The sequence below is a fragment of the Chionomys nivalis genome, chromosome 3 (genome assembly GCF_950005125.1).
Source record: "Chionomys nivalis chromosome 3, mChiNiv1.1, whole genome shotgun sequence".
Classification (NCBI taxonomy): domain Eukaryota; kingdom Metazoa; phylum Chordata; class Mammalia; order Rodentia; family Cricetidae; genus Chionomys; species Chionomys nivalis.
Window position 1 is genome coordinate 110,413,568 of NC_080088.1, and position 14,708 is coordinate 110,428,275.

Sequence of the window (14,708 nt, forward strand, 5' to 3'; positions counted from 1 at the left end):
GGATCTCCCCTTTGTTGAGCCTTGGTAGAAGTAAGATCTCTCTAGTGGCTTAGCTGCTTTACTTTTCTGATCTTCAGCTTGAACCCCAATATCTGTCTCTGGGTTTTTTTTTGTTTTTTTGTTTTTTTTTTTGTTTTTTCGAGACAGGGTTTCTCTGTAGCTTTGGAACCTGACCTGGAACTCCCTTTGTAGACCAGGCTGGCCTCGAACTCACAGAGATCCACCTGACTCTGCCTCCCGAGTGCTGGGATTAAAGGCATGCGCCACCAACACCTGGCCTCTGTCTCTGGGTTTTTATTATTTGTACTACAACCCTAGACCAATTCTGAATTCTGATACAGTATCTCAGCACTTTCTTTGTGTGATTTGATGTGGGGGAAACATGTTTTTGTCTAGCTTTTTAATATTTTCTCTGGTCTCTAGTAGATGATGCTGATGGAGAAACAGAAACTGGAGAAATACAGAATAAAAATGTCACTTATGATCTGTCAAAATTGGTAAACTATCCTGGTTTTAATATATCTACTCCCAGAGGTATTCCAGATGTAAGTATACATTTAACAATTTTTCTTCTGAACTGTGATAATTATATTAAAGATTTTCAAAATACTAAAATATGTAGCAGTTTGTTACTTAAGCAAATGAATTTGTAGCTGGACACTGGACACATGTAATCATGGCACATAAGAAGTGGGGGCAAAGTGAAGTGAGTTTTTACTGACATGTTTTAACATTTCATTTGTTAGACAGATCTCGTGTTACAGGCTGGCCTTGGTGGTCCTGCCTTCACTCCCAGATTCCAGGATTGTAGGTGTGCATGCATCCAGCTCTGATGTAGGTTCTGCAGCCAAACACAGGTTATCAGGCTGCAATTCTTTATGCACTAAATCTCCCAGATCCCATATAGAGCTTTTTTTTTTTAATTTTTTTTTATTTTATGATTTATTTATCTTTATTTTATGTGCGTTGGTGTGAAAGTGTCAGATCCCCTGGAATTGGATTTTCAGACAGTTGTGAGCTGCCATGTGGGTGCTGGGAATTGAACCCGGGTCCTCTGGAAGAGCAATCAATGCTCTTAACCATTGAGCCATTTCTCCAGTCCCCATATGGAGCTTTTTTTTTTTTTTTTTTAAATATTTTTATGGTTTATTTAACTTTATTTTATGTGCATTGGTGTGAAGGTGTCAGATCCCCTGGAACTGGATCTTCAGACAGTTGTGAGCTGCCATGTGGGTGCTGGGAATTGAACTCGAGTCCTCGGGAAGAACAGTCAGTGCTCTTAACCGCTGAGCCACCTCTCCAGCCCCCATATGGAGCTTTTTAACTTCCATTTTTCAGTACTAGAAACTGGATTCAGAACCTCTTATGTGCTGGTACCACACTGTCACTGAGCCACATCCCAATCTTAGTTTCTCTTGTTAATTAGACTATTAAGTGTAAAACTGCATTATCAGAGTTGTGGGGATTTTCTGGCACTATTTCCTAAGCAAAGGAGCAGAAGTCAGTTGTTAGGCTCTATATCTTAACTCTGGCGCAAGCTCAGCTGGAGTCTGAACCTCAGAAGAGGACTTCTGTTGTGTGGTGTTGAATGGTGGCATGCCTTTAATCTGACTTTGACAGGTAGAGGAAGTGGATCTCTGAGATAGGGTTTCTCTGTGTATCCCTGACAGTCCTGGAATTCATTTTGTAGATCAGGCTTGCTTTGAACTCAGATCCTCCTGTCTATGCCTCCCAAGTGATGGGATTAAAGGTGTGTGCCACCACCACCACCTGGCTTGTTTGGGGTGTTTTATGATGCAATGATGTTCCTTTTGCATCATCTATGCCCTGGGATCCAAGAGTCTGCCATTTAGTTTAGTTTTACAGTTTTTATTATTATTTTCTAGTTTGCAAATGAAGTAATGGGATTTTTCTGTGACATTTGGTTGTTTTTTTGTTTTGTTTTGTTTTGTTTTGAGACAGGGTTTTTCTGTGTAGCTTTAGAGTCTGTCCTGGAACTAGCTCTCGTAGACGAGGCTGGTCTCGAACTCACAGCGATCCGCCTGCCTCTGCCTGGGATTAAAGGCGTGTGCCACCACCCCTTCGCTCATTGTGACATTTTTTTGTTTTAGGGCTTTTGGGTGGGGTTTTGTTGAGATGGGGTCTCACTGTAACCCAAAAACTTTCAAGTCACTGTGTGTCCCAATCTGGCCTGGGATTTGCAGTGATCCTTAGTGACCTCTTTAGTGCTAGGAGCAAAATCTTAAAAAGTTGGTATTTTTGCCGGGCGGTGGTGGCGCACGCCTTTAATCCCAGCACTTGGGAGGCAGAGGCAGGCGGATCTCTGTGAGTTCGAGACCAGCCTGGTCTACAAGAGCTAGTTCCAGGACAGGCTCCAAAACCACAGAGAAACCCTGTCTCAAAAAACCAAAAAAAAAAAAAAAAAAAGTTGGTATTTTTCCAAATCCATTCGTCCTGTTTTTCCACATTAGGAATGGAGAATATTCGGTTCCATACCAATGCAGGCATGTCAACAGAAGGATGTGTTCGCCAGTTACCTTACTTCTAACATCCAGTCGGTAAATAAATTTGTGTGTGCATGTGTATGATGCTGAGAATTGAACCTAGGACCTCAGGTGTGCTAGGCAAGCACTCTACCACTGAATTACATTCCTAGCCTCAATACATAGGTTTTAAGGGTGTAGTTGGTAAATGTTTGTAGCCATGAGATTTTATGGCAGTATCTTACTGTTCTTTTGGATTATATTGTAAACACTGATAGCCGATTAATCAAGAGGCTGCTGAATAGGTGCTCATTCAACAATTGCTTGGGTCCAAACTGGTTAAAGTATGGGTTCGAGGTTCTCTGTGTAACTTGTGTTCCTGTTGATTACTCCATTAGCCGAGCATGAAGTCTGGCAGCAAGCGATCTTCTTCTCAGTCCAGCCCTAATAGTCCAAAGAAGCAGAGGAAGGAAGGCAGCTCAGCAGCCTCCCCTGCTGACATGGAAATTGACTCAGGTATGTCTCTGTGGATTTGAATTATTGAGAAGGCAAGGTCAGTCTTTGTGCTCCTGGGTCTATAAGGAGGGTAAAGCTCCACCATCCTTAGCGCCCTAATCCTTAGCTATCAGACAGGGCATTGCCTTTGTTGCTGATCAAACCTGAATTGGGAGCTATGCTTGGTGTGAGAGGCAGAGGGACCAGCTATCCAAGTCCCTGAATTTGGCAGTCAGGCACCCATAGTGCCACAGCTCATCTGGCCCCTCTGTTGGGGCATCACTCTGGAACAAACAGCAAAAGTGCATGCATGCACATCTCTGGCAGTTCCAGCTTCAAGAAGAGTTGAGCCATTGAGCTCTTGCCTTTGTAGACATATTGTTCCTCAGCGTTATCTCCCAGGGGCCATGTACTCGTTAGAACTCAAAACTGGGCATATCCTTGCCTCTAAAACACTCCCTTGGCCTTTTGTCCTTCCGTTCCTCCGTGTCTTGGCCAGGATTGTGGTGGTCCTGATAGGGAAAGCTAGTGTCTGTGTTAGGAGCCCCTCTGCCCCAGCCCAGCCACTGCACATTAGTATTTGCCTGATTGGTGGTTAATTAGATATACTCCAGGGCTGTTCTGACCCCAGGCTAAAAATTCTTGTCCTGTTCCAAAGTAGGCCTGGCTAGTTCTGTCTGTCCTACATAGCAAGACAAGTGTTCTGAAATGAGGTAAAATGGCAACATTATGAGAAAAGCATAAAGCAGTACTGTGGCCGCTGGGGCAGTGGTAGGGCTGGCGGTGCGCATGCTTAGCATGCGGAAGGCCTAGGTTGAAGAGAAAAACTCTGAATGAGGTACAGATAGTGTACTTTATTCCAGACTTGAATGGAAACACTCCCCATTTTCAAATTCCCAGGGAGATTTTTAAAAGGTTATAAACTAAATTCTCTTAAAGTTGAAGGGAAATGAAGTCCAAAATTAATTACTTTACAAAAATTCATAATCTAGCCGGGCGGTGGTGGCGCACGCCTTTAATCCCAGCACTTGGGAGGCAGAGGCAGGCGGATCTCTGTGAGTTCGAGACCAGCCTGGTCTACAAGAGCTAGTTCTAGGACAGGCTCCAAAACCACAGAGAAACCCTGTCTCGAAAAACCAAAAAAAAAAAAAAAAAATTCATAATCTGTTAGGCATGGTGTCCTGTAGTCCTGGAACTTGGGAAAGAGGCCAGGAGGATTGTGGGTTCAAGTCTAGCCCGGGCTGTATTGCAGGATCCTGTCCCCAAAGATAAACCAGTTAAGTTGCCAAATCATTTTATATTGTATCGTCTCAGCACAGGGTCATGAGTACCATGCCAGGAAGTTGCAAATCTTGGGTTTCTAGATTTTGCAACCTTACTTCAGCTTCCAGTCTCACTTTTCCTCCCATTTTTAATTTTTGGATTGGTTATTTTTTTGTTTGTTTGTTTGTTTTTTTTTTGTTTTTGTTTTTCGAGACAGGGTTTCTCTGTGGTTTTGGAGCCTTTCCTGGAACTAGCTCTTGTAGACCAGGCTGGTCTCAAACTCACAGAGATCCGCCTGCCTCTGCCTCCCGAGTGCTGGGATTAAAGGCGTGCGCCACCATCGCCCGGCCCTTCCTTCCTTTTTTTTTTTTTTTTTTTTTTTTTTTTTTTTTTAATATTTATTTATTTATTTATTTATTTATTTATTATGTATACAATATTCTTTCTGTGTGTATGCCTGCAGGCCAGAAGAGAGCACCCGACCTCATTACAGATGGTTGTGAGCCACCATGTGGTTGCTGGGAATTGAACTCAGGACCTTTGGAAGAGCAGGCAATGCTCTTAACCTCTGAGCCATCTCTCCAGCCCCCCCTTCCTTCCTTTTTTATGGTTTTTCGTGATAGGGTTTCTCGGTGTAGCCTTGGTTGTCCTGGAGATTGCTCTATAGATCAGGCTGACCTTGAACTCAGAGATCCACCTGTCTGCCTTTTTTTTTTTTTTTTTTTTTTTTTTTTTAATGGAGAGGCAGTGTTAAAAAGGGGGCTAGCTGGTGCTCAATGGGTAAAAGCTCTTGCTGCCAAGCCCAGTGACCTGAGTTTGTTCCCTGGGATCCACATGATGAATGAAGAGAACCTACTTGACCTCCACAGGTATGCTGTGGCAGGCAAACAAACATACAGGCACACATATTTTTATTTCATGTGTGTGAGTGTTTTACTTTCATTAATGTCTAGCATCATGTGTATGCCTGGTGCCCACAAAGGCTAGTAGAGGGCATCAGCTACCCGGGAACTGGAGTTACAATGGTTGGGAGCGACCATGTGAGTGCTAGGAATTGATTTTGGTTCCTGAGAGAACACCCAGTGCTCTCAACCATTACTGAGCCATCTCTCCAGCCTCATGAAATCTTTTTTTTTTTTTTTTTTTTTCGGTTTTTCAAGACAGGGTTTCTCTGTGGTTTTGGAGCCTGTCCTAGAACTAGGTCTTGTAGACCAGGCTGGGCTCAAACTCACAGAGATCCGCCTGCCTCTCCCAAGTGCTGGGATTCCTCATGAATTCCTTTTTTTTTTTTTCTTTTTTTTTTTTTTTTGGTTTTTCGAGACAGGGTTTCTCTGTGGTTTTGGAGCCTGTCCTGGAACTAGCTCTTGTAGACCAGGCTGGTCTCGAACTCACAGAGATCCGCCTGCCTCTGCCTCCCGAGTGCTGGGATTAAAGGCGTGCGCCACCACCGCCTGGCCGGCTATGAATTCTTAAAAGGAGGGTGAACCCTATGAGATTATCTTAGCTTGTACAAAAGGCCTTGTAGCAGGTACTCTCCTGCCCAACTGAATAGAAAAATGACTGCAGACACTAAAGCCTAGACCCAAAGCCACATCCCGACCAGACCAAAGGCTTTCTGGGTATTTTCTGGAGTTCAGTAAGTCTATTATTTCCTAGTCCTCTCACCCAGCACCTAGGTTACCTGCCCTGCAGACTGAATAACTAAGTAATGACCATACAGTGACTGGTGCTCGAGGCCTGGGATTAGGCTACTCAGTGGGAAATCTTACCTGGCAGGCTCTCCTATGATTACCCCCTGGGGGCAGAGAGATGATTAGGTTAAAGACTTCAGTTTGGGTACAGCAAAATGGACAGAAGGTAAAGGAACTTGCCTTCAAGCCTGGTGACCTGAGTTAAATCCTCAGGTATGTGTTAGAAGGAGAAAATTGGCTCCCACAGGTTGTCCTCTGACCTCCATGCACAAGCCAAGACATGAGGTATTGTCTTTACCCACCCCACCCCCAGTAATAAATAAATTAGTAGAAAGAAAACCTGTTAACTCAATTTGGCTGGCTTAAATGCCTAGACCAGTGGCCCCACATTTGTGGCAGGCACACACTCATGAGCCACTGAGGCACCCCATCATCTCCAGCTTCTTCCTTGAGAAGGAACAGGTAGCTCATTCCCAAAAAGTAACTCTGAGCTAGGCCAGTTGTATTGTACGTGGTAAGTAAAATGGACTCTGCATCACAAACCTGTGGACAGGTATATGTGTGTGTTAGTATAATAATTTATTCAATTGAAACTTTTTATTGATGTTGTCATTATGTCCCTCCTTTATTTTTTAGCATTTATTTATTTTGTGTGCATGTGCATGTGTATGCCATCACCCCCCTTATGTGGAGAACAGCTTGCTTTAGGCCCTTCTCCCAGGTGTAGTCTAGGGATCGCAGTCAGGCCATCGGCTCGGGCATTCACTCCATCATTTCACTGGTCCATGGTTAGGGTTTTTGTTTATTTTATTTTATTTTTTTTTTCTCTTTTTGGTTTTTCGAGACAGGGTTGCTCTGTGGTTTTGGAGCCTGTCCTGGAACTCCCTTTGTAGACCAGGCTGGCCTCAAACTCACAGAGATCCGCCTCCCTCTGCCTCCCAAGTGCTGGGATTAAAGGCGTGCGCCACCACCGCCCGGCTTGATTTTGTTTATGAAACAGGGTCCCATGTAGCCCAGATTGGGCCTCCTTCCTCTGTATGAATGTTGGGATAATATGCATGCACCACCATGCTTGACTCTTGTTTGTAGACTTCTGTGTGTGAAATAGACAGAAATGGAGTGAAGGGTTATAGTTGGTTGTTTTGTTTACTCTTACTCTTTTGGCTTTTTTAGTGCCCCTCACCCCAGCTCCCAAATAAATCACACAAGGAGTCTTATTCTTTCTTTTTTTTTTTTTTTTTTTTTTGGTTTTTCAAGACAGGGTTTCTCTGTGGTTTTGGAGCCTGTCCTGGAACTAGCTTTGTAGACCAGGCTGGTCTCGAACTCACAGAGATCCACCTGCTTCTGCCTCCCAAGTGCTGGGATTAAAGGCGTGCGCCACCACCGCCCGGCTCTTATTCTTTCTTAAAAATGCTTGGCTTTAGCTTGACTTGTTTCTAGCCAGCTTTTTTTAACTTAAATTATCCCATCAATCTTTTGCCTCTAGACTTTTATCTTTTTCTGATTCTGTATACCTTTCTTTACTACTTTCTCTGTGGCTTGCTGTGTACTGGGTATCTGGCCCCTGATGTCCTCCTCTCCTTATTCTATCTTGCTCCTTCCTCTTTCCTTCAAGATTCTCTTTCTATTTATTCTCTCTGCCTGCCAGCCCCACCTATCCTTTCTCCTGCCTTGCTATTGGCTATTCATCTTTTTGTTTTTGTTTTTCCGAGACAGGGTTTCTCTGCAGTTTTGGAGCCTTTCCTGGAACTAGCTCTTGTAGACCAGGCTGGCCTCAAACTCACTGAGATCCGCCTGCCTCGGCCTCCCCCTCCCAGTGCTGAGTTAAAGGTGTGCCTAACCACTGCCGGGCTTTTGGAGAGGGGTTGGTTTTGGTTGAGTTTCTTTGTTTCTTCTATCTTTTTTGGAGACAAGGTTTCACCTTGTAGCTTTGGAGCCTGTCCTAGAACTAGCTTCCCCAGCACTAGCTTCCCGTGCACCGCAACCACCTGGCTATTTGCCTGCCAGAAGAGGGCACCAGATTTCATTATAGGTGGTTGTGAGCCACCATGTGGTTGTAGAGAATTGAACTCTATACCTCTGAAGAGCAACCAGTACTCTTAAGGTCTGAGCCATCTCTCCAGCCTCTTCCTTTTTATATGTAATTTATCCTTAGAAACAAATGCAAGACTGAATATGTGACTCAGTGAGTCCATGAAGTCTTGGGTTTGATTCTCTAGAACCTCATAAAACCAAGTGTAGTGGCACATGCCTTAACTCCTGCATTCCAGATGTGGACGCAAAAGGATCTCAAGTTACCGGCCAGTCTAGCTACATAAAAATATTCTATCAACCAGGCAGTGGTGGTGCACACCTTTAACCCCAGCACTCAGGAAGCAGATCTCTGTGAGTTTGAGGCCAGCCTGGCGTTAGTTCTAAGATAGCTAGGACTGTTAAACAGAGAAACCCTGTCTCAAAAATACAAAAACAAAAATTATATATGTTTGTGTGTGTATATATAATCAAAAAATACTAATTTTTTTTTTTTTTTTTTTTTTTTTTTTTTTGAGACAGGGTTTCTCTGTGGTTTTGGAGTCTGTCCTGGAACTAGCTCTTGTAGACCAGGCTGGTCTCGAACTCACAGAGATCCGCCTGTCTCTGCCTCCCGAGTGCTAGGATTAAAGGCGTGCGCCACCACCGCCCGGCTTTTTTTTGGTTTTTTGAGACAGTGTTTCTCTGTGGTTTTGGAGCCTGTCCTGGAACTACCTCTTGTAGACCAGGCTGGTCTCGAACTCACAGAGATCCGCCTGCCTCTGCCTCCCGAGTGCTGGGATTAAAGGCGTACGCCACCACCGCCCGGCAATAAAATAAATTATTAAAAGTAATTTTTTTTTTTCTTTTTTTAGTTCCAGTGTTACCCTCATCAGTGTTCTGTCACTTAGGGATTGCAGACTGTCACTGTATTTTGAAAACATAGCATATACTGAATGGTACATAGAGGATAATAGTGTGTCAAACCCGATTACAGACCATAGAGTTAGCAACTTAGAATTGATTTTGAGGAGTGAATTCTAGGACTTAGCAGGGAATCAGGACAAGCATTTGAGGCCATAGGAGATGCACACACACAAGCACAGATTGTAGTACACTGGCCTAGCAACAGAGAGGGAGCTGGACAGCAGAGGTAACCAAGGAAAAACAAACAAGCCTCTTACTACTGCCGCGCTTGCTGCGCAAGTGCTCTGCTGCTGAGCTGTATCCCTGGCTCCTTTCTGCTTTTTGTTTTGAAACGGAGCCACAGTAAGTTGTCCAGGCTGGACTTGAACGTAACAGTCCTGCCTAAGTGTCCTCAGTAGCTGGATTAGAGGCCTGCACCTTCATCAGACCAGGCTATGAGAAATTCTTGGCCATAAGGAGACTTCTAAGAATGGCGTCCAAGGCTTTCATTGAAAAGAAGGTTCATAAGATCAAGCGGGTGTTTTAGAAATAGGTGTCCAGCTAACTTGGAGGATAGGTGTAAGGAAAATGAATCCAGGGGTGAGGGTGGCTCACTATTCCGGACACGTCAGTTGACAGTGGATCTGGAATAAGGTGGTGACCGTTGTGATAGAGGAAAGGGTGGACTTGAGGGAGCCTGGTGCCTGGGACTAGGGCAGAAGAGAAGACTCTGCAGCTAACAGCATGCTTTCCTCTGTGAAACTTCCTCTTCTCTTCTGCACCCTTCCTGGGAACACCTCCTGTCTCCATGTCTCATGTCACATTCCTTAGCACCGAGAACCAGAGATTCTCCCTGATGGACTTCGGACATTCCACTGTTTTTCCCTTTTCCTGGTTTTTAAGACTGTAGTCCAGGCTGGCTAGCTGAGTGCTTGCATTAGTGGCATGCGCCACCGCGTCTAACCCATTTCTGCCTTCTCAAAGACAGTTATTTTGGTCCATTCTCTCTCTAGATACCCCAAGTTCAAATAATAAGTTTGTATGAAATGCTATGACTCCCTCTAAAGCGTCTTTCCTTTTTCAGATACGGAGGTTCCACATGGTTCTCAGAGCAGCAAAGCCTTTCAGTTTCAACCACCACTGCCTCCTGGCACACCTCCTCCGCTGCCACAGGGAACACCTCCACCCCTCTTTACTCCTCCACTCCCTAAGGGCACCCCACCACTGACTCCCAGTGACTCACCCCAAATCCGACCCACAGCTTCAGCCATGGACGAGGACACCCTGACGCTGGAGGAGCTTGAAGAGCAGCAGAGGCAGATCTGGGCAGCTCTGCAGCAGGCCGAGGGAGGCAACAGCGACTCTGATGTTCCTGTGGACACACCTGTAACTGGGAATTCAGTTGCCTCCTCCCCTTGTCCAAATGAGTTTGACCTCTCTGTTCCAGAAGGAAAGGCCCTGGAAAAGCCAGTGCTGACTGGCCCCCAGGGACCAACCACTTCTGCAGAAACAACTGGACCTGAGCCTCCCTCCAGCCCAGCGGCAGGGGCAGCAGTGCTCTGTCAGAAAGAAGAGGGAGAAGATACAGAGGGGGACCCTGAAGATGCTCTTGACAATGGCAGTGTGTCGAACTGTGCCGTGAGGAATGGAGGCAGCCAGAAGCTCCTTCATCTGGGCACCCGCCCCTCAGCAGCTTCAAAAACCCACAGCCTGGTCCCTGACATGAGCAAGTTTGCCGCTGGAATAACACCCTTCGAATTTGAGAACATGGCAGAGTCCACTGGAATGTACCTCAGGATAAGAAGCCTGCTAAAGAATTCACCCCGAAATCAACAGAAGAACAAAAAGGCCTCTGAGTGAGCGCTTGCCGCCGTGTCGCCTTCTGCAGGACAGTCTGCAGCTCTGTGTTGTTTTAGTGGACTGAGATGGCAAGTGAAATCACTTCCCGTGTGCCCCTCCCACCTTTCAGAATCTGTCCATGGTTTTATTGTGATCTCAGCTCTAGCCTGTTTCACAGAATGAAAGACTAGGCGTGAGTTTGCTGTTTTCCTCTCACTGACAACAGCCGAGGGGTGTGTTCATGAGCTGCTTCAGAGGTGGTTGGTTCGGGTTGAGGAGTTGTGGATCGTGAGTATCTGTCCAGAGTGAAGGTTTTTTGTTTTTTTATTTTTAATGTCTTTTGTAAATGTTTTCCCTTTCTACATTTTGCTATTATCCTGTATATAGAAACTTAATATATCACTTTTTAAAAGAAATTCTAACAACTTTAAATTCACATTTCAGTTCCAACAACCAAATGAGAACAATCAGGGATGAGCAGCTTTATCCTGCTTGGGGTATTTTTGTAAGATTTTCATGCATGAATTTTAATAACACTTTTACTTTTTGTAATTATTTGAACCAGTAAAGGTGTGCTCACCTTTGTGTACAGAGGTTTAATAAATTAGTTTTCTTACACATGAACCAAGACTTTGGGAGATGTGACTCACAGTTAAATTGTTCTTTTAAACTTAGATGAAGATGCCGGGCGGTGGTGGCGCACGCCTTTAATCCCAGCACTTGGGAGGCAGAGGCAGGCGGATCTCTGTGAGTTCGAGACCAGCCTGGTCTACAGAGCTAGTTCCAGGACAGGCTCCAAAACCACAGAGAAACCCTGTCTCGAAAAACCAAAAAAAATAAATAAATAAATAAACTTAGATGAAATTATGTGTTTGCCAAGAAACTGCATGCTTGGCTGCTTTATATAAGTGGACCCCAGCCTTACGTATAATATAGAAACAAAAGTGTTTATTTTGGAATGGAGGTCAGTTAGCCTTTGTACAAGATAATATTGTGCATTCAAGCCGTAAGGTAATAGACAGACACAAACTGAGTGTGACTGTCTACTACGCAAGCAGGAGCCGGATCTGGTTCTCTCAGTGCTGTTGGTCAAGCTCAGGAACACTTGGAGATCTTGAATTACCACTCATGTACTGTTGTTACTCTGCTCCCAGGCCAACAGAGGGCGAAAGGGAATCATTCTGGACTCAGTGTTCATCTCTGAGAACTTGCATAGTCCAGTTCACTGATTTGTAAGCAGTAAAGGAAGGATGCTCACAAGAAAGGGTGAATGAGGCCATGCTGGAATAAATGTTGAATGCTTTGAGCTTTTTTGTTATCTAAGTTTTAAGTGAATTCTTCCCAGGGGTTTATGTGGCATTGTGATCGGTAAGAGTGTCAGCCTTTCTATCAGCCCTGCCCCAAGGAAGAAGATGAGGGGTCTTGTCAACACTGAATGTGTTTTCCTGCTCTCCTTTCTTTTAAAGTAGGAGCTTGCTGTATAGTCCAGGCTGGCCTTATTCACCGTCTCCCTGCTACTAACTGCCTTACTGCTGGGATTACAGGCAAGATGACATAGCTCTTTACAAAAATAAAAAACCACATTTACTGGGGCAGAGGGGACCTTCCTTGGCAGGCATATGGGGTTGGGAGACAGTGGTTGGGGGTCCGTGTTCTCTTCCCACTACTGTTTGTCTTCATCAAGCATGGCTGACAGGTCAAGCACCTTGACCTGATGATCCAGTTCACCAGCCTGATCTTCCTAACTCCTGATTAAAGGTGTGCACCACCACTCCCAGTTGCCTGGGATCCAGCCCAGAGCCTGTGTGTGTGCTAGGCAAGCGCCCTACTGACCACACTGCTTCCCCGGCCCTAGTGACATGACTCTTGACCAAGTCAAGAGTCATTATGATTTCTGAGTCATAAATGACTGTTTATTCCAGTGCAGTGGCTCGTGCCCGGAATCCTAGCACTTCGGAGGGAGGCTGGAGGATCAGGACCAGCCTTGGTTACATAGCAAGTTAAGTTAGCCTGAGCTACATGAGATCCTGCCTCAAAAAAAAAAAAAAAAAAGCTTAAGTATTCCTTTAACTATTATATTACTGGTATCCTCCTGTATTGAGGTAGCGCAACAATTATTTCTAGCCCATAAATACCCCATTAAAGTATGGATTACTCCATTTTCACTTTGTTGAGTAGGTATTGTCTTTTTTTTTAAAAAATAAATGTCTAAGACATAGATGGTAAGCAACCTGATTGTAAATAAATTCAGATCTCTTGCCTCTGTATCCAAGCTCTTTTTTTTTTTTAATTTTTTATTTTTTGAGTTATGTGTATATGTGTGTATGTGTGAGTTCAGGTGCCTTTGGCACCCAGAAGAGGGCATTGGGTCCTCTGGGATGGGCGTTGAATGCAGGTGGTTGTGAGCTGATGTGGTTGTTGGGAACCAAACCCAAGTCCTCTTCAAGAGCAGCAAATTTAACAGCTCAGCCATCTCTCCATCCCAGATCTGGGCTTTTACCCACAGCCTTGCCTTCCTGTGAGAAGGTCTACAAAAGTATTGACTTCTCAAAAACTGGGCTTTTTTTTTTTTTTTTTTTTTTTAAATAGGACTGGAATTTTATCTGAGTGTTAGAGAGCTTGCCAGGCACGTTGAGAGCTACCCTCTGGGGCACACTCGTAAATAGAAAGCCCGGCATGGGAGACTGAGGCTGGAGAAAGGCAAGTCATAGGCCATCCTGAGTTGTGGAATAATCTTTGTATACTGTGAAGTTTTGTCACTTGGACTAATAAAAAGCTGAATGGCTGGGATGGAGGGATGGCCCAGCCATTAAGAGCGCTGACTGACTTCCATTGTTCAGTTCTTTCATGAGTTCAATTCCCAGCAACCATATGGTGCCTCAAACCATCTATAACAAGATCTGGTGCCCTCTTCTGGCAGAACACTGTTTACATAATAAATAAATCTTAAAAAATAAGCGGGGGGTGTGTGTGTGTGTGGCACATGCGCCTTTAATCCCAGCACTCGGGAAGCAGAGGTAGGCAGATCTCTGTGAGTTTGAGTCCAGCCTGGTCTGGTCTACAGGAGCTAGTTCCAGGACATCTAGGGTTGTTACACAGAGAAAGCCTATCTCAAAAAAAAAAAAAAAAAAAACTGAATGACCAATAGCAAGGATGCTGGGAAGAAGAGCAGAGACACGGAAAGTCAGTGGCCAGGCAGATGCAGAGGAAGCAGCATGGGCATTATTACAAAGTAAAGCTAACTGAGTCATGTAAAAGATATAAGAGCTAGTTAGAAAGGAGCCTAAGGCCGGACAGTGGTGGCGCACACCTTTAATCCCAGCACTTGGGAGGCAGAGGCAGGCGGATCTCTGTGAGTTCGAGACCAGCCTGGTCTACAAAGGGAGGAGTTCCAGGACAGGCTCCAAAGCTACAGAGAAACCCTGTCTAGAAAAACCAAAAAGAAAAAAAAAAGAAACGAGCCTAAGCTATTAGCCGAGCTTCCATAATAAGGAGTCTCCCTGTGGTTTTTTGGGCCCAGATTGGTGGGACAGAAAAATCTGCCTACAATCCTGAGCTTCACAGTAAGACCCTGCCTCAGGGAGGAAAAAAAAGTGTTAGAGGTCACCCTTTCCTTTGAAGGAGCCGCTTCGATTCATGGGTCCCGGCATAAAGCGGTGTATGGCTTTGGGAGAGCACAGGAGGCTAAAGAAGACCATGCCTGAAGCAGTCCTTAAAGCATAGGAAGGAGGATATTACAGACTGAATGCACACTAGGATATAAGGAGAGCCAGCAAGATGGCTCCAAACTAGAGTTCAGGCCCCAGGATCCTTGTACTGCGAAGAGAGCCAGGTTGGCGTTTGACCTCCACATGCACATCATGGTGCCTGCATACACGCAATAAAAAACAAAAATTTAGGGAATAGTAAAAGTGAAATGTAGAGGCAGGGTTAGAGGACACCAGGAGAAAACGGCTCACAGAATCAATGAAGCTGGTCTCATAGGGGCTCACAGACTGAAGTGACAATCAGCCTGCACGGG

General features: G+C 44.9%; 1 protein-coding gene across 2 annotated transcripts in view; it reads left to right on the forward strand.

The window, feature by feature from the left end:
- Zcchc8 (zinc finger CCHC-type containing 8) overlaps positions 1 to 12,918 on the forward strand; it is a 31,618-nt gene extending 18,700 nt beyond the window's left edge. Inside the window, exons 11-14 of one of the 2 annotated variants that reach the window (XM_057765596.1) lie at positions 424 to 545; positions 2,472 to 2,558; positions 2,882 to 2,999; positions 9,933 to 12,918. In XM_057765596.1, the coding sequence (XP_057621579.1) occupies positions 424 to 545; positions 2,472 to 2,558; positions 2,882 to 2,999; positions 9,933 to 10,708 (1,103 nt within the window). In that variant the 3' untranslated portion in view covers positions 10,709 to 12,918. The remainder of the gene's footprint in view (positions 1 to 423; positions 546 to 2,471; positions 2,559 to 2,881; positions 3,000 to 9,932) is intronic. The other variant, XM_057765597.1, reaches the window with a different exon arrangement.
- The last annotated feature ends 1,790 nt before the right edge of the window (positions 12,919 to 14,708 follow it).